Genomic DNA, 19499 nt, shown 5'->3' with positions numbered 1-19499 from the left:
CGATGTCACTGAAAGCACGGGGGCCCGGGCGGAGCGGGGCAGAGCAGCCCCCGAGGGGGAGGCAGGGGCCCGGCAGGGGGCGCCGTTAACGCACCGGGGGCGCTGCTGTGCGCGGCGGGGCCGGCAGGGGGCGCGCTGCAGCCCCGGCCCGTCCGGTCCGTCCCGGATCCGGTGGCGGCAGCGCCCGACGGGGGCTACCGGGGGTGTCCGGCTCCGCTCCCTGCGCTCCGTTCCGGGGAACCGGCGCAGGGCACGCGGCGGCGGCGATGGACGGTGGGGCGGCGGCATGAGGCGGCGGAGGCGGCGGGGAGCATGGCGGCGGCGGGCGGCGGCGGGGCGCGGCGGGGGCTGCTGAAGCGGAAGCCGAACTTCACGCTGCAGGAGCTGGAGGTGCTGATGAGCGAAGTGCTCCGGTACGAGCCGCTGCTGTTCGGCGCCGCCGCCGGTACCGTGAACGCGTACGAGAAGCAGAAGATCTGGTGGCGGATCACGCACAAGGTGAACGCCGCCGGCCGCCACCAGCGCGACATCGGCGAGGTGAAGAACCGCTGGCGGGGGCTACGCCGCCGCGCCGGGGACAAGATCAGCCGGCACCGGCTGGAGCGGCAGGGCCCGGCCGGCAGGGCCGCCGCCAGGACCGGGAACACCGGGAGCACGGGGAATAACGGGAGCAACGGGAACGGCTCGGCCGAGCCCGGCCCGGGGCCCGCCCCCGTCTGGGGTCCTCGCGGCGCCGCCGGAACCGACCCTGCGATGCGCACCGCCGAGGGGTCGGCTCAGCACGGTGAATGTGCGGGCAGCGGCAGGGGGACGGGGCAGGGACACGGGGATGCTGGGGCCGGGACGGAAGAATGGAGAGACGTACGTGGAGGGCCAGGACACGGACATGCGGGACAGGGACTAGGACAGGGGAGAGCGGGGCAGGGTCACGGGGATGCTGGGACCAGGTTGCAGGGGGACCGGCATACGGACACAGGCACTGGGACCGGTGCAGGTGTATGATAGGACGGGGACATGAAGAACCAGGACACAGACATGGGAGACTGGGGCAGGGACTTGCTGGGTGACCGCGATGGGCATGGAGGACGAAATAGGGACCACGGATGAGGTGGAATGGGACGTGGAGAAATGGGTTTAGGAAGTGGGGACAAGCAACAGGTACATGGGGACGCTGGGACCAGGACATATGCATGGAAGAATGTCTCCCCAGTATCCCATCTAACCCTGGTTTCAAGAGAGACAAGGACCAGGACCAGAACATGGGGGATCAGGACATGGACATGGGAAACCAGGAGACAGACACAGGGCCACTGGGACTGGGAGAGGTTGGGAAGAACAGGGAACACGAGGGGACCAGGAAGTGAGGGGATCAGGATACAGGAGACCACGATAGTGACATGGAGGTACTGTGGCCAAGATGTGGGGGACCAGGACATGGACATGGGGGACTGGGACTTGGATGCAAGAGAACTGAGACTGAAACAGGTCACTGGGACCAGGACAGGTGCATGCAGGGACACAGGAGACCAGGACCAGGTTGTGCAGGACCAGGAAAGGAGCACAGCCAGACCAGAACACAGGGGCGGGTGCATGGGGAGATGGGGCTGGGGACTCGGGGGATCTGGATCAGCACCTGGAGAACCAGGATACAGGGCATCAGGACAGGGACATGAGGAACTGGGACAGGGACTCAGAAGCACTGGGACCAGTACAGGGACATGGAATAACCAGGACCCAGGGGACCAGGACAGAAACATGGTTCTGGGACAGGGACACAGGAGACCAGGACCAAGAGCAAGGGATGAGGAGCAAGAAACTGGGAGCAAGACAGGTGTGTAGAGGGACCAGGACAGGAACACAGGAGATTAAGGCCAGGACAGGGACACTGGGACCATGCCATGGGGGACAGGGGCATGGATACATGGGACAATGGCAGGGACATGGAGGATTGGGACAGGGACATGGGGGATATGGGAGCATCCTAAGGCATCACAAGGCCTGGGAAGATACATGGAGGGACTGGTTCACAGATGCAGGCAAACAGAGTAGGGATGTGAGGGGACTGGGACCAAGATGTGGGAAAAACCAGGACCAGGACACTGGGACCACTACAGGTGCATGGAGGGACTGGGGCAGGAACAGTGGGGCAGGGACACAGAGGCAAGAGTCAGGGCATAGGGATATGAACATGGAATACTGGGACAGGGACACAGGTGACAGGGATGTGGGAGGACCAGAACAGGGACATAGGAGACAGGGAGAATAACAGAGGCACCTATACCAGGACAGAAGGGTACCAGGATCAGGACAAGGATATGAGTGACTGGGATTAGGACAGGGACAAAAGGTGCAGGATACTTGGACCTGGACAGGGATAAGAAGGGGCTGGGAACAGGGAAAATATGTGGTGGGACTGGGACAGTGACATGGGACAGGACCAAGACGGAGACAAGGAACATGCCAGTACTGGGACCAGAACAGGGACAGGGGGGTTAGTGGGGTGAGAACTGGGCCATGGTGGTACCAGGACCAAACAGGGACCTAGAGGCACCACATTCAGGACAGGGCTATGTGTGGACTAGGGCAGGGACATGGAGGTAGCAGGACCATACAGGCACATGGAGACACCACATTCAGGACAGGGGTATGGGAGTACTGGGAACAGGAGAGAGACAAGGGACAGGCGATGGGGTTGAACTATCATGAGGGACACGGGATTGTGGAGATAGATATAGATGGAACCAGGACTGGGTGCAGGAGAGGGAATGTGGGAGCATAGGGATGGAGATAACAGGGGCCGTGGGGTACTGGAGACACGGGAGATCCCTGCAGCTGCCCTGTGCTCCCCCTCTGTCCCACAGGTGTCAAGGAGGAGCCGGTGAAGGAGGAGCCTGTGGAGGTGAAGACTGAGCCCTTCCACGGCCCCGCTGCCGACGGCATTCCCGGCCGCGGCTCAGACTGTCGGCTGCCCCGCACCGGCATCTGCCCGCCCAACGAGCTGTGCGAGGGCTGGAGCCGGAGCCCCCCGCGCTCCGCACCCTCGGAACTCTCCCTCGGCGACCTCCGCGGGCCGCAGGAGCCGCTGGGCTCCGACTTCCCGAGTCTGCTATTGGAGCAGGAGGCCGAGCAGCTCAGTCACTGCGGCGCGGGAGAGGCGGGGCCCCCCGGGGCGGCGGGGCTGGACGGGACCCCCGAGTGCCCCCAGCTCAGCCTCGTGCAGTCCAATGAGCGGCTGGTGCAGGAGATGCGCGCGTTCCGCCGGGAATACGCCGAGAGCCGTCGGGAGACCACGGCGGTGCTGCGCGGCATCGCCCAGGCGCTGGGCGTGCTTAGTCGCAGCCTGGCCGAAATCCGTGACCTCTACCTCCGGGAGCGGGGGGTCCCCAAATCCTGAGCCTCCCACGCAGCTGGCTGTGTACCCACACCCCTACCCCTCCCCCCCGAATCCACGTCGCTGCTTTTATTATTATTTTTATTATTATTTATTTTCCTGTCCATCCCACTTCAATAAAACTCGGAGCAGCACCCCCACGGCTCCCCACCCTCCGGGCACCTCATACGGTTTTTGGGGATGATGTGGGAGGCTGGGAGATGGGACAGGGGTTTGTCCTTCCAGGCAGCTCTGCCTGGCTTTTCTCCTGGACTGATGGACTCTGGTCCCACATTTAGCCAGCAGTGCTGGCAGGAATGAATCCCACCAGGAACAACCATCGGGGTGACACACCACCCACCTTCCCCCGCTGATTCCTGTCCAGGGAAGGGGGCATGGATAGAGGAATTGTTCATGCGCCCACAGTCCCAATCCTGGCACAGAATTTGCTGTTTTCTCACCCAAAAGATTCTAGGGGTGGTTTCACGCCCCCATTTAGAGTGAGAGGGGCTGGGTGGGCGGCAGCACTCCAGGCTGGCTCATCCAAGCAGCTGATTTGGTGGCAATTACCCATTCCAACACAATTTTGGGATGGAGAATTCTCAGGAGCAAAAGAGACAGGGTGGAATTCATGTTCCCCCGCATTACATTTCGCGGGAAGGGCTTGGGGGCGTTGCCCTCCCTTTTTTCCCCCATTAGAGTCACTGAGACGACACCAGGCTGTGGGCACAAGACGTGGTTTAATGCCAACCCCGGAGGGAAGAGCCGGGGGTGAATCCGGGGATAGGTGTGCAGGGAGACAGCGGTGCACGGCCCTCGGAGGAATCCCCCCGGGAACCCCTCTGCGGGTGCTCAGGGCCACTGGCACCCCGAGCTGGGGGAGTCGGCGCCCACAAAGGGCCCAGTGTGCAGCACAAGGGCTGCCCTGTTCTGCTGACACCAGATCACCTCAGGATGGCTGGGAAGAGCCCGATCCAGCGCTGGCTAAGGCAGCCCCCCAGCGCCGGGGGGGTCCCTGGGGTCCCCAGCCTGGCCCCGCTGGCCGGTGGCGGGTGCGAGGGGTCCCTGCGAGGACTTATGCTCCAGGGTAGCTGGGCTGTGCCGGGACGTAGGGTGGTGGTGCTGCAGGGGGAGCAGATGCGGTGTCACCAGGCCACCAGGCCCCCCGGGGAATAGGGAGGGTCTCTGTTCCACCCTGGTGCTCACCTGTGGGGTTGTAGACAGGGGGGCCAGAGGGGTACATGGGGTACTGGGCGGCAGGGCCAGGCGGGGGGTACATGGCCATCGGGGTGAAGCCAGGCTGGGGAGGTGTAGGGCCGGCTTTGGGGTCCACAGGGAAGGGAGCTGGGGGAGCTGCAGGGTGATAGCTGGACAGGGGAATTTCCGGGCCTGCAGGAGAGATTGGGGAGGTCTGTGGCACCCCGACACAGGGACAGGGATGGTGCCTAAGGGTGGTGGTGGCCCTCGGGTTGGTGGCCACTGGGGTGTTATCCACACCCCCACCACCGTGCCCAATTTTCTCCCCGCATCCCTTTCAGGTCCCACCACCTCACCCCCCCCACCCCACAACTCCTCCACTGTGTACCTCAAGACCTCTCCTTCTCCCCTATCCCTGTACCCTACCCCTCCTCCTACACCTTCATCCCTGCAGTCCACCCTCCCGATCTCTCCCTTCATTCCAACAGCTCCCCTTCCCTTTGCCTCCCCCACCACTCCCCCCTCCCCACACGTACAGGACTCTTCTTCTCCCTCTCATCTCTCATCCCTTCACCTTTCAGCTTCCACCTTTCATCCCAACATCCCTGCATATCTCCAGCCCACCCCCCCCGCCCCCAGACCCCTTCACCCTGTACCTACAGAATCCTGCAAACCCCCATCCCTGCAACTTCCCTCTTTCTATCCCCAGGCCTCCCTGCATTCCTTGGGGCACCCTCAAAATCCCTGTACCCTGGAACCCTCCTGTAGCTCCCCCATCCCTGCTGCCCAACTCTCACACTCCAATACCCCCTTGCATTGCTCCAGGCCCACCCTCCTTGCCTCTTCCCAAACCCCTCCACTCTTTACCTACAGGACCCTCCTGCACCTCCCACCCGTGTAGCCCACACACACACACACCCACCAATTCCCACAGGCCTCTGTCCATGCTCCCCCAATCCCCCACCCTGTAGCTACAGCACTGTCATGCACCGAGCCTCCTCCTGCATCCCCCATCCGTGCATCCCCCATTCCTGCACCCTCCCATTCCCCCAGGTCCCTAACCCCTGCACCTCCTTGCCTGCAGGATCCTCTTGATCCTCTCCTCCTGCACACCCTGCATCCCCCATCCCTACAGCCCCCCACCAGACCCCCCTTCCCCCTGAAATCCTCTAGGCCTCCTCAACACCACTCCACCCTCTTTTCCTACAGGACCCTCCTCCTCCCCCTGCACCCCCATCCCTCCCCCCCAGCCCCGCACCTTGCAGGGGTGTGCGGGGGTGCTGCCGGCGCTGGTACAAATAGCAGCAGGAGCACATGAAGCAGCAGACGATGGTGGTGACAATGGCGATGAAAAGCACCACAGCTGAGGCGATCCCTGCGATGGTCTTGGGGCTGTGGGACCCCCGGGCGTGGGGAGCAGGGCCTGGGGGGCACCCGCAGCACACACCCCCAGCCAGCACCCACTGATACTGCCCACTGCCCTGTGCCCAGCACCCAGTGACACTGCCCAGTGCCCAGAACCAATACCCAGTGACATTGTCCAGCACTGCTATCAGCACCCAGTCGCAGTGCCCAGTACCCAGTGCCAATGCCCTGTACCAGTGCCCACTGCCCAGTGACCATCATCCAGTAGCAGTAACCAGCACCCAGTGCAAAATTCCAGTACCAGCATCCATCCCCCAATGCGCAGTGCCCAATATCAGTGCCCAGTACCAGTGTCCAGCACCCAGAACCCAATACCAGCACTCAGTACCAATGTCAAGAGCCTGGCACCCAGTACCAGTACCAAGTGCACAGCACCTAGTAGGAGTGCCCAGCACCCACTGCAAAGCACCAATGCCCAGTACCACTGCCAAAAGACCAACGACCCAGTACCAGTATCCAACACCCAGTACCACTGCCCAGTGCCCAGTGCCCAGTGCCCAGTGCCCAGTACCCAGCACCCAATGTTAGTGTCCAGCACCCATAGCCAACAGCCTGGCAACCCAGTAGCAATGTCCAGTGCCCAGTACCACTCCCCAGTGCTCAGAACCAGTGCACAGCACCTGCATTCAGCATCCAGTAACAGTGCCCGGTACCCCACACCCAGTCCCCCCACCAAGTACCAGTGCAGAGCACCCAGCATCCAGCACCCACTGCCACTGCTCAGTACCAATGTCCAAGCCCCAGTACTAGTGCCCAGTACCAGTGCCCAGCACCCAATGCCCAATACCCACTACAAGGGCCCAGATACCACTGCCCAGTACCTAATACCAGTGTCCAGCACCACTGCCCAGGGCAGAGCACACAATGACCAGCACCCAGTACAACTGCCTATCACCAGCACCCCGTACTAGTGCCCAGCACCCAGTCCCAGAACCCAGCCCTCCCAGGGGAGCCCCCGGCCCCGTCAGCCCCAGCTGTGGCACCTGAAGGCAAGGCAGTGGCGCTGCTGGCGCTCGGTGAGCAGGCGCAGAGGGTCTCGGCAGCAGTATCGCTGGTGGCACGTGCCACAGCAGAAGGTGAAGAACTCGCAGTCGAAGCCAGGGTGCCATGACCCGTTTCTGTCCACGTACCACAGGCAGTCTTCGCCCCCGGCCACTGTGGACAGCCACCCACCACCGGGCCCTTGGAGCACCCGGCCATCACCACCCTCAGGGGCATCAGCAGCACCCCATGCCCTTCCTCCCCGCCATGAGCACAGCCTGTACCCCACTGTGTCGTATTCCCCTTGTATCCTGGTCCATCCTGCCCCGTGGACCCCCAAAGTGTGCCCCTACACACCCCTTAAATACCCTGCTCCTTCCTGTCCCCCTGTCCCTCATACCCAGCCCCACATCCCCTATACCCTGCTGCGTCCTGCCCCATGGACCCACAGACGGTGCCCCTATGTACTCCCAAATCCCTGCTCTGCTCCATCCTGCCCCATATCCCTTAAAACCCTGCTCCATTCCGCCCCTGTGTACCCCCATATTCTGCCCCATCCCACTCCACTTCCTTCCAAACCCTGCCTCTATGTACCCCCATACCCTGCTCCATCCAACCCTACACCCTTGCAGATGCCCCTCCATCCCACCCAGCTCTCCAACCCCTCCAGATTTCTCCAGATCTCCCCAGCTTCCCCTCCTTCCGCGTGTTCCAGTGGCACTTCCCACTCTATTTCTGTCCGGAGCCACCTGTCTTCCCAGAAATAGCCGCGGGCCGAGGCCCGGGGGCGGCCGAAGGCGCCGGGGCAGCCACAGAAATGGGCTTTGCGGGAATCTCACATGGTATTATTCACACCCCCCCAAAATGGGATCACGGCAGTTCAGGGACAAGTGAGGAAACTGAGGCACAGGGTTCGTGTATGGGAAGCCTCCAAATTCCCCGGGGCTGGGCATCCCGGTCAGCCACCGGCTCCCTGCCTGCTGTTCCCGGGGTCACCCCGAAAGCGGCAAATGGGAGGCGGGTTTAGGGGGAGTGGACACATTGCCCAGGGGGACACTTTGTTGCAAGCAACTCCCGGTCAAAGGGGCCGTGTATGGCACGACTCACAGTCACGGCTGGTGGCACTAAGTCCCTCCCACCCAGCGGGATCCCCGTGGCACAGATGGTGGCACCATGTCCAGACGCAGGATGGCACCGGATCCCCCGGCCCTCTCCGGTCCCCGTATATCTCTTACCCATCGAGGCGGCCACGGCCACCAGCAGGGTCCCGGCCAGGGGCCAGCCGCTCCCGGGGCCGCCGGGCGCCATCCCGAGGCCGGGCCCGGTGTCCCCGCTCAGAGCTGCCCGGGACAAGGGCGGCGGCTGCGCGGCGGCACCGGGACCGGGGCCGCTCCCGTGGCCGGTCCTGGCGCCGTCCGGTGCCGGTGCCGCGGGGCCGCTCCCTCTGCCGGTGTCTCCCGGTGCCGTCCGCTGCCGGTGCGGGGCCGGCGCAGGCCCGCAGTGACGCCGCAGCCCGGCGGCGCTCGGTTGCTGCCCGGTGTCCCCCCCTCTCCCGTTCCCCCGGCGCCGCCTCCCGCCGCAGCCACCGGCCCCCGCCCACCCCCACCGGGAGGAACGGCGCCGCCGGCCCCGGGCACTGGCAAGGCTGGGCGGGGATGCGGGGACCGGAGTGTCTTCTCTGGCACTGCACCCCCCCGCCGGCGACCCTTAGCTCCCCTCTTCTTGCACCCCATCCCTTCGCTCGTCCTTGCACCACTCCCCGCACCCCATCCCCTACATCCAATCCCTTCCCTACCTCCTGCTCCCCATGATTTCCCCTTCCAGCACCCTTTCTCTCATCACATCCCACCCTGCACTCCTTATGCGCCTGCTCTGCGCCCCATCCCCTCCCTGCACCCCATCATTTTGTTTCACAGCAAGCACCCTTTCTCCAACCCCATCATTTCCCTGAACACCTTATTTCCCTCCCCCTGCACCCCAACCCCACACCCTTCACCTCCATTCCATCCTTCCTTTCTACTCCTTGCCCTTTTCCCAGCCTAGGTCACTGGGTGCCAGCGTTGCACAGCTGGATCTGGGGCATCCTCTTGCCACTGGGATCACCTCATTACTACCCCGAGCATAGCCAGACCCCAAATACACGGAGTCCCATCCTGGCAAGGCCAATGGGACCCGGGGATGGTGGACTTCAGAGGAGACATGGAGGTGACACATCCTGCGAGTGACATATCCCAAAAACCACTTTTATTAGAGACCAGAACCTCAAATTCAGGGTCGTGGTGACACCAAGGTCACCATAAGCACTGGGGTCGCAGTGTCCCTATCAGCATTACAGTGCCAGTGAGGGAACACAGGGTGGGGGCCAGCCCCTGCCACCCCACTGTGGCTCTCTCCTGTGCCCCCACACCAGGGTGGGGAGGCATGAGACGTCCCTGCCGCCCCTGGGCCAGCCAGGATGTGCCCCCGCCCTGGGGTGGGGGCATGAGCACTCACACTTGGGTGACAATCTCGCCGTTCTCGGGCGTATAGAACTGCACGGGCACGCTGGCTGCTGAGCGTCGCAGCACCTGCACCGGGGGATCCTGGGGGAACAAAGACCCTGTGAGTGTTGGCACCCTACCTTGTTTGAGATGTTGAGGGGCACCACTGGGGGCACATCCCAGCACCAGGGTTGGGCTGGAGGAGCTATGGGGGCATGGCCACAGGTCCTCACTTGCCCAGCCTGTGTCCCAGCTGTGCCACGGGTGCATTTGTCCCAGTGAGACTGCCAGGTGGAAAGGAAGAGCTGACCACTGAAATGTCTGCAGGGATCCTTCCCTGCTCAAGGGCACCCCAGTGCTCAAGGGCACCCCAGTGCTACCCCAGGGACCCACATGAGTCCTGCTTGTGGGAACCTGGGTGTGACAGGAGGGACCCACACGGATTCTGCCCTAGAGACCCCCCTGAAGTCCTGGTCCATCCCATGGGACTCTCATGGGACCCCAGTCTTGCCCCAGTAATCCAGTAATCCCCTTAAGGTTCTGGTCTTTCCTGTGGGACCCCAGTTCTGCAACAGGAACCCCTGTAGGGTCCTTGTCTTGCCCTTGGGATCTTCAAAAGTAGGGACCTACATGGGACCCCAGTCCTGCCCCAGAGGGTCCTGGTTCTGCCCCTGGGACCTATGCAGAACTCCAAACCTGCCCATGGCACCCTCAGCAGGTCCTCATCCCACCCCGAATGACCTTAAAGACCTTACTTCTGTTCCCAAGAACATAAGACTGTGGTCCTGGATGCTGGACCTCCTCAGTCCTGCCCCAGAGACCCCTCTGGGACCCAAATTCTTTCTTTGTGATTCCCTCAGGACCCTAATCTTCCCATGGAGACCCACTCAGGACTCTGGTCCTGCCCCAGGAACTAGCAGGGACCCTCCAGACCCAACCTATGGGACCTTGGACCTGCTCAGAGGACCCTCACAGGGTCCCAATCCTGCCTCAAAGGATCTTAAAGGACCTTGATCCTCTCCTCATGACTCTCCTGAGACCATGTTCCTGCCCCAGGGTCCCTTCTGGAATCCCAGTCCTGACCCAGCAACCCTCACAGGACCCCATGGACTCCCACAGGACTTCACTCCTGCTCTAGAAATTCTCATGGGACCCCACCAGAGCCGCATGTCCCCACACTACCTCACGGTAACAACTCATGTCACCTGCAGGACAGCACCCAGGGGTCCCCCTTCTCCCACATGACCACTCCCAGCCAGACCCTATGTCATACCTGAACCAGTGACAGGATTCCATGAGCAATGGGCACATCCCTGGTGGTCCCACCATGGGGTCTCTGGAAAGCTCCTTGCCGGTCGAGGGAGTGGGGCCGGGCACCCCTCAGCCGGGCGCGTTGGTGCCACGACTTGAGCTCCTCAGTGACAGCGGCCTTGGAGAGCCCACGGGCCCCAGCGGGTGCGTAGTCTTTGAGCGAGGGTGTGCGCACAATGCGGCTACGTGAGGGCACCAGGCGCTGGTACCGCAGTGGGGCCAGATCCTGCTCATACAGGAAAGTCAGAGGGCCAGCAGGTGGCAGGAGCTGGAGGGCACCCCGTGGGTAGTGACCCGGGGCAAGGTGCAGCGGAACTGCAAAGGACGTGTCAGGGCTGCTGCTGCCTGGGGAGGTGGCGTGGGAGATGCTGGAGAGGTCGGAGATGCTGTCATCAGAGCCGGAATGGCACGCGGGGCCGGGGGTCAGGATGCAGGAGGTGGGCACAGTGACTGTGTAGTAGGTGGGGCGCCGGCGGGGTGCGGCGCTGCGGCCCCGTGGCTCGGCTGGCTGCCAGCATGGGTCCACCCTGCAGGCAAGACACTGGCTGCAGGAGGACCCTTCCCCTCACCCTAAAGCCAGGGCAAGCCCTGGGAAAGGTGTACCCATGGTACAGCCAGCCACCCCATGAGGAGACATCTAGCTTCCTCCCATGGGATTAGCTCCAGCTTCCCTGTGGGGCAGTCTCCAGCCTCCTCCCAAGGGATTAGTTCATCCTCCCCATGGGGCTGACCTCCATAGTCTCCATAGGGTTACTTCCATCCTCTCCATGGGATCATCTCCAACCTCCTCCCAATGGATTTCTGTCCTTCCTCCCCACAGGGTTTTCTCCCACATCCCCATAGGATTATCTTCATCCTGTCTCTGGGATTATCTCAATCCTCCCCATAATATTGTCTCCATCCTCCCAATGACTGAGCTCCATCATCTCCATGGGGTTAGTTCCATCCCCTCCCCATGCGATTATGTCCATCCTCCCCAAAAGAATTTCTCCATCCTCCCCATAGAGTTAGGTCCACATTTCCCTTGGTGTTCTCTCCATTATCTTCTCCATAGGATTATTTCCATCCACCTCCCCATGGGTTTAGCTCCATTAACTCCATGAGGTTCTCTTCATCCTCTTCCACAGGATTACTCCCATCCTCCTTCCCATGGATTGAGCTCCATCCTCCACATGGGATTATCTCCATCCCTCTCTCCATGGCGTTATCTTCGACCTCCCTTGCAGAAGCCCTTGTCTGCCCTCCCCATGCTCAGGACATACCTCAGAGATTGGGTCTGTTCCTGCCGTCCTGATGGCTGTGGGGCGCTGGAAGCACTGGAACCCGCCTGACGGCACAGCACCAGGGTCCGGATGGGGACAAACCGGTAGGGAGGGTCCCCTGTCCTGCACACTGGGGAGCCTGAAGAGTCAGGGCTGCTGGCAGGGGCAGCCATCAGGGACCCAAGATAGCATTGGGAGGTCTGGGTTTCCCCATCCTCAGGGTCAATGCTGGGATTTTTGGCCCTCTCGTAGGGTCTGTCCAGACTGGTCTCCTGCCAGGGAATGGTGGGGGGCATCAGAAGCCCTGACTCCTCCTCCTCCTCCTTGGTGAGGTCCTTGGGAGATGGGGACCTCTGTGGGATGGCAGGTCCTGGTGGCTGTGTGTCCTCTGCAGGAGAGATGGAGGGTTGGGATGGAGAGGACACAAAGAGAGAGTTGGGATGGAGGGAACAGGTGAATGGTTGGTATGGAGGGGAGATATGGGGGGTTGAGATGGAAGGGACACACAGGAGAACAGCATGGAGGGGACACATGGCAGTGGAATGGGATGGAGGAGACACAGGAAGAGTGGAGATAGAGGGGACACAGGAAGGCTTGGAATGGAGGGAACATACCAGGGGTCCCCCCTGGTCCCCACAGCCCCCTCACCCTCCTCCAGCAGTCTGGTGTCAAATATGGAGCTCTCGTCAGAGGCACTGAGCTCTATGGGGCAGGGCCCTGTGAGAACAGAGCTGGGGCTGCCTCCGGGTGCCAAAGCACTCCCACGGCCCCACCACCACCCAGCGTGTCCCCGCGGGCCTCCACTCCCCTCTCCCACGCCACCTGTCCCAACACGCTCCGGGACGGCAGCGGTACCGGCCAGGCCGGCTCTGCTGAGCCGTGTGCAGTTCCCGGCCTGCCTGGGATGGGCAGGCTGGAGGCACCAACAGGGAAGGAGACGTCACCACCATGCCCTGGTCCTTGGAGGGGACAGGGACAGAGAGAATGGGGGCTCCCTTGGATGGCCACCACTGGGATGGAGACACGGCAGCTGGGCCACATCCTGCCCCCCTTCGGGTGCAGCTGCTGAGGGTGGGTGACTGGGGATAGTTATAGGGTGGAAGTGGCAAGGGTGAAGTATTAGGGTACTTTCAGAGGGGTGCAATCAACGGAGGTGAAGTACTGGGGTGGATTCATTGGGGTACTGCTGGGGATGGTTCGGGGTGCATGCACTATGGATGGACTTTTGGGGTGCATTCTGGGGGTATATATGCCAGGAATGGTTATTGGGGTACATGCACTGGGTGCAACCACCAGAGATGAATTATTGGGGTACCTCCAAAAGGGTGCATTGACAGTGAGAGTGTATGAAGGTGCATGTACCAGGGATGGCCTTCCAGGGGGCATCCAAGGGGTATATTCAGCAGGGATGGGAAATTGGGGTGCATTCACCAGGGGGTATTGGGGGGGGTGCATTCATTGGGGGTGTAGAACCGGGTTGTATTCACAGGGGATGGAAAGTTGGAGTGCATCCAACGGGTGTATTCACCAGGAATGGGAATTTGGGGTGTATCCAGGGAGGTGCGTTCACCAGGGATGGGCACTGGGGTGCATGCATTGTGGATGGCATATTGGGAAGGGACACACAGGGGAAGGGCAGAGGAGCACACATCCAGAGGGATGCATGCACGTGGGATGAAGGACTAGGCAGCATCCAGTGGGGTGCATTCACAGGGAATGGGTAATTCAGATGCATTCCCCAGGGACACCCAACCAAGCAGCACCCCATTCTGCCTCCCTGCTCTCCAGCATCCCCCCACCATGGGGCTCGGGGGGCTCACCCTTGGCAGTATTGGTGTCCTGCTGCCCTGCCAGGAGCCGCCGCTGGCTCAGGACCTGCTCCAGATCCCGCAGCTTCTGCTCCTCCCGGAGTGCTGCCGTCTGCCGCCTCTTCCGCACCTGCCGGCCAATGTTCTCCTCACGGCAGAGCCGGCGGGAGGCCTCGGCAATCTGCAGCTGCAGCGCCCGCTCCCGTTCCAGAGGGTCCTGGGCATGGGGCACACGCTCAGAAACACGCCTCAACACCCCTGAGCCCCCCATCATGCTTAACACCCCAACACCACCCATAGCACTTGGGATCCCGACCCCTCCCAGCATCTCATCTAGGTCCCCAACACCTAGCAGTACTCTTGGAACCCAACACCACCCATCATGCTCAAGAGCCCACCACCACCCATAACATTCGGAACCCACCTCCTCCCATAATTCTGGCACCCCGATAAACCTGGGACCCCCCCCACACCCATCACCTTGGCACCCCAACCCCACACATTATGTTCAGGACCCCGTGATAACCCCATGAACTCAACACCCCAACACCACCCATCATGCTTGAAAGCACCCTCCTGCCCCTCTCACCTACAGCACTTGGTACCCAATCACCTATGGAATGGGGATGGCAGCATTTCCAGGTGACCCTGAGGCAGCTTCCACAGCAGAGGGGATGGGATGGGATGGGATGGGATGGGATGGGATGGGATGGGATGGGATGGGATGGGATGGGATGGGATGGGATGGGTCCCCACCACCTTTGCACCCCAGGGACTGCCTCACCACCCCACGCAGAACAGCGATCTCATCCAGCTTGAAGGCAGCCCCAATCCTGCGACGGACCTTGGGGGGCTTCTCGCCAGCTTTCAGGGGGTACTCGCAGGGCAGGGTCCCTGTCAGCTCCTGGGGATGGCACAGTGATACTGAGCAGAGCCATGGTAGTATATGAAGGTGGGCAGGGGGTCCTCATGCCCTGCTCACCGCCTCACGCAGGCACAGCCGTCGCAGCTCCTGGATGCAGCCATCAAGCTGGGCCTCCAGTGCCTGCTGCTGCCGCTGCCCCACCTGCACCCGCTCCTTCAGGGGGGACACTGGGCTGTTAGGGCCTGGAACAGGACATATGGATGTCTGGAGGGATGGGAGCACCCAGGTACCACCCTCCACCACCCCACAGTCTCCTGCCTTAGTTTCCCTACAGCGCAGGGGGAGGAAAAAGCAGCCATGGGTACTCAAGCTGCCCCAAAGCAGCTGTGCCTCCCTTCCCCCACAGCAGCATTGGTGGGTGTACTGACTCCCGTGGAACACCTGTTTCCCCCACCCATTGGTGTTCCAGCCCCCCAGGGTATCCAGGAACCCCTCCGTCAGCAGCACCCATGGGTCCTCCAATCCCCCAGGATATGCATGAAATTCCCTCAGCAGCACTATGGGTGCTTCAGCCCCCCCCCCCCCCCGCCCCGAGACACGTGTGACATCCCTGCTGGGGGGTGGGAGGGGGGCACAGGAGGAAGGTTTCAGTCTGACTCAGCCATCCCAAGCCAAACCCGTCTGAGTCAAATCCTGTCCACAGCACCCTCCACTATACTTGGGGTGCCTCCTGAAAAGCAGGGGAAGCCTCCATTCCTCCACCCCTTCATTTCCCCAAAGCTTTCTCCAGGCAGCTCATGCGTCCCTAATGTGTCCCCATGCACCGAAGTGCTCCGTTCCCTGCCTGGGAAGGAGGGACACGTCTATCAGAGCACTCATGGGCGACAGGGGCACCCCAAAACCTCCCTCACCCCCAAACCCCCTTCTCACCCGAGTGCAGCATGATCCCGCTGTCCATGTCACTTGCCTCCCCCATGCCGCGCCGACAGCCTGCGGGCAACAGCGGGGACACAGCTCGTCCCCACGGCCCCAACCGGGCTGCACCCATGGGTGCCCCCCACCCTGCACCCCTAAAATCCCTCATGTCACCCGGGCGTGCCGCGATGGCGGCGGAGGGGAGGCGAGGCTATGTTTTCTTTGCCTTCTTGTAGGTCCTGCCATAAATAAAAGGCGCGGACTGCGCGAGGCGGGGGGAGGGTGACACCCTGGAAGAGGTCAAAGGTGGTCGGGGTGCGGTGAGGGGAGGGCCGAAGGGCCCTTCGCTCCTGCCCCAGCTGGTTTCGCTGGGAACCTCTCCCAGTTTCCATCTGGGCTGGCGGCGGATCCTGGGGTGGGAGCGACCGCCGGCCTCGGAAAAGGGGATCCCCAGCATCCCAGGACTCCCAAACTCTTGGGGAGGGAGTGAAAGGGGGGCAATGGGACGGGGGAGAGGGGGTTCACACCGCTTTTCCAGCGCCGTCGCCTGGCCATGCCTCAGTTTCCCCAGCCCGCTCCACGTCGCACTGGGCGCCAGAGGCAGGACGGAGGCTCCGGGGGTCCCAGCGGGGTGGGAGAATCCCTTACCTGAGCCCGCCGCCGCTGCCGGCTCTGCTGCGCCGGGGCACGGACGGGTCTGGACTTGAGCGGAGGGAGGAGCAAGGTGAGCAACATCTGCCCCAGTCCCCGCCCCGCCCCGCTGTACGGCCCTCCAGCGGCTGCACCGCGCGGAAGGGCACGGAATGGGATGACGCTGCACGGCATGACACATTTGTGGCATGGCATGGCATGGCATGGCATGGCATGGCATGGCATGGCATGGCATGGCATGGCATGGCATGGCATGGTACGGTATAGATGTGTCACAGCATGGCCTGGCACATCATAGCAGGAGGTGGTGCCGTTCGGTGTGGTGTGGCACCGCAGCCCAGCACAGCCTAGCACGGTGCTTGCTGAGGCTCCAGCCCTAGTGCCATGTAGGCATAGGCCAAGCACAATAACCACTGTCCCCGTCCTGGCCTTGGCCATGCACAGCAGGACAGTGCCAGGATGGTGACACCATTGTCCCAGGATGGTGCCAAGGCTCTCCCAGGCTGTGAAACAATGATGCCTCAGCCACTGTGGCCCCTCTGAACTGGATTGGAGTGAGTTGGGCACATCCTGCACTGTTAACACCTGGCAGGGTAGGGAAGAATCCTCGTGGGACGGGGCTAGAGAGGATGGGCTGAGAAGGCAGGGAATAGGCAGAGTGCAGGCAGGGGGATGCAGGGGTCAGGCAAGATGCAGGCAGGGGATGCAGGAAGCAGGCAGTGCTGCAGATTTCCCAGAACAATGGCCTGTTCCTTGCCTTGGTGCCCAGGGTGGTGCTGTCAGTCTGGGGCTGTTGATGTGAGACCTATTCAAACCAGTGTCTCTTCCTCCCTCCCAGTGCCTCCCAGCTGCAGGTGGAAAGGGCAGGGGTGAAACACATTTAACTGTGGAAATGGAAAAAAAAAAAAAAACATCAGGAGAAGACAGAGAAGAAAGGAGAGGGAGACTGAATGAGTAAGGAAGTCTCTGTGCCACCAGGGGATGGCTGAAGGCCTTGGATGGATGCCAACTGTAGTTGAGCTGGTGGCACTACTGGTAAAATGAGCCAGCGGCCACCATGACTACCCTCCATCCCCACCATGCACCATTAGCCCAAGGCAATGCCACCCCATCCCTGTCTCTGTCCAATTTCCACCAAGAAAACCAGATAAAATACTTTATTTGGTTTTTTATGGTTCATGGAATCAGGGCAGATGCCGGTCAGAGGGAGAGTGTTGCCTGCATCCCCCATATCACCCCTGTCACTGCCCTGGTGTTACCACCTCCTTCCAACTCTAGCATCCTGGTTGTCACCGGCATGGGAACACCAAGGCTCCAGTACTCACCCCCAGCCACAAGCTCACTCAGAATGGCAGTGCCAGATGTTGTTCCCAGTGCCAGGATGTGCTGGGGACGGGGACAGGGGCAGCCCAGTGTGTGCCTGGGGGCTCAGGGAGCTCTGCTGGGCTGGCTTTGGCTGACATGTGCCAGGCATCTGCCTTTGCCAGCTTCATCTTCTCCAGCAGGCTGTCCCACACCTGCAGGAACCTGGGACGAGGGTCCGGCTCTGGCCCAGCCACTTCCCGCTCATGCTGCAGGAGGGGCAGCCATAGGGCCTGTTTGGGATGCCCCAGCCCTCCCCATGACCCGACTGTCTCCTGACAGGGGTGTTCCCTCAGCTGTCACCATGACCTGGTCACTGCTGACCATCCCTTGGCCCATGTCCAGCTTCCTTCAGCCACTCCTCAAGTTCCCTGGACATTCCTCAGCCGAACTGCCCCAACAGCCTGATCAGCACTTGACTGTCCCCAGGGAAGGACATGGATATATAGCTGATTGAACATGTGGAGGGCGGATGGATGGATGGATGGATGGATGGATGGATGGATGGACGGAGAATGGAGAAGGAGTGAACATGTGAATGGATGGATGCAGGGATGGACGGAGGAGGAAAGAATGGTAGAGGGATGGAAGGATGGAGCATACATGAATGAACATGATGGAGGACACATGAATGGAAAGATGGATGGATGGATGGATGGATGGATGGATGGATGGATGGATGGATGGATGATGGATGGATACATGGATACATGGATGTACGGAGATTGGATGGATGGATGGATGGATTCATGGGTACATGGATGGATGAGGGATGGATTCATGCTCGTATGTATGGATACATGGGTGGATGAATGGATGGAAAATGGTGAGGTGAAGGCAGGAGAACTGGCCTGGATACAGGGATGGAGGCTGGGACAGACAGACAAGGACAAAGGGACATCACAGACCTCCTCAAGTCTGTGGTGGCACTTCCTCAGCTGCTGCTCCAGGTCAGATGGGGGTCCCTGCACCTTCTCCCGCAGCTGCCTCAGCCGCCAGCTCTCTAGCACCTTCAGGAGCTCAGCCCTGTGGCAGGGCAGGATCCCCCTGTGGTGATGGACAGGCTTCAACCAGCCACCACACCCAGACACTCAGCTGGAGACAGGCCCTTTCCTATGCCCACCTCCTATGGCTGAAGAGTAGCTCCTAGTGCAGGTCTTGTTGGCTACGGGACTCCCATATCAGGTTTGGCACCTTCTCAGACTGAATAATGCTCCTGTGGCCATCAAGGGCCAGGTCCAGGGAGAAAACATCACTCCTGTCACCTTCTTGAGAGGGAGGGGATCAGCAGGGGATGGGAGCACCAGGGGATAAGTCACCAGAAGCATGGAGTCATCAGTGGGAAAGGGTCACCGGGGATGGGGCCACCGCAAGGGATGGCACAACCTGGGACAGAGTCACCAGGGGATGGGGAGGAGCCAGTACAGGGTGAAATCTTGGACACCAGCCCCTGTGTCCCCCAACCCCTGTGGTCCCCCCAACCCGGAGTCCTCACATGCTGCTCCCAGCATCCTCAGGGTCCCTGTTTGCAAGTGTCCCTGTCCCAGGCTACCCTGTGGTCTCAGGCCACCTCATATCTTCCCATCACTTCTTGGGGTCCTCATTATTCCTGGAGTACCCACCACTCATCAGATGCCCATCACCCTCTCAGGTCCCCATTGTCCCCTGGGGTCCTCATTGTCCCTGGGATTCCCATCACCCCCGGGGTGTTCACTATCCCTCAAGGTCCTCATTACTTCTTGAGATCCCTGTCACCTTCAGGATCCCTATTGTCCCTGGGGTCTCCCTCACTCCAAGGTCCCCATCACCCCTGGTGTCCTGTTGTCCCTGTGTCCCCTTCACCCTTGGGGTTCCCAGCACCACTGGGGTCCC

General features: G+C 61.4%; 3 protein-coding genes across 4 annotated transcripts; 1 reads left to right on the top strand and 2 right to left on the bottom strand.

Moving 5' to 3' along the window:
* Positions 1-50: 50 nt before the first annotated feature.
* On the top strand, positions 51-3540 carry LOC119711859 (myb-related transcription factor, partner of profilin-like). The gene is made up of 2 exons (XM_038162494.1): positions 51-790; positions 2862-3540. The coding sequence occupies exons 1-2, from the start codon at positions 313-315 to the stop codon at positions 3392-3394; spliced, it is 1011 nt and encodes a 336-aa protein (XP_038018422.1). The 5' UTR covers positions 51-312; the 3' UTR covers positions 3395-3540.
* A 551-nt stretch (positions 3541-4091) lies between these two features.
* On the bottom strand, positions 4092-8546 carry SHISA4 (shisa family member 4). The gene is made up of 5 exons (XM_038162495.1): positions 8209-8546; positions 6976-7147; positions 5826-5959; positions 4577-4759; positions 4092-4492 (listed from the first exon to the last, which is right to left on the bottom strand). The coding sequence occupies exons 1-5, from the start codon at positions 8279-8281 to the stop codon at positions 4446-4448; spliced, it is 609 nt and encodes a 202-aa protein (XP_038018423.1). The 5' UTR covers positions 8282-8546; the 3' UTR covers positions 4092-4445.
* A 665-nt stretch (positions 8547-9211) lies between these two features.
* INAVA (innate immunity activator) lies at positions 9212-16416 on the bottom strand. Of its 2 annotated transcripts, XM_038162420.1 has the most exons (9): positions 16263-16416; positions 15630-15689; positions 14817-14941; positions 14619-14738; positions 13847-14051; positions 12675-12743; positions 12027-12414; positions 10727-11291; positions 9212-9555 (listed from the first exon to the last, which is right to left on the bottom strand). In XM_038162420.1, the coding sequence occupies exons 2-9, from the start codon at positions 15673-15675 to the stop codon at positions 9463-9465; spliced, it is 1611 nt and encodes a 536-aa protein (XP_038018348.1). In that variant the 5' UTR covers positions 15676-15689; positions 16263-16416; the 3' UTR covers positions 9212-9462. The 2 variants fall into 2 exon arrangements, with proteins under 2 accessions (XP_038018348.1, XP_038018347.1); XM_038162419.1 differs by lacking the exons at positions 12675-12743; positions 16263-16416 and having other exon boundaries at positions 15630-15750.
* Positions 16417-19499: the final 3083 nt, after the last annotated feature.

The sequence above is a fragment of the Motacilla alba genome, chromosome 26 (assembly GCF_015832195.1).
Source record: "Motacilla alba alba isolate MOTALB_02 chromosome 26, Motacilla_alba_V1.0_pri, whole genome shotgun sequence".
Taxonomy (NCBI): Eukaryota; Metazoa; Chordata; class Aves; order Passeriformes; family Motacillidae; genus Motacilla; species Motacilla alba.
Note: the sequence above shows the minus strand (reverse complement) of the source record. Positions and strands in the feature narration are given on the sequence as shown.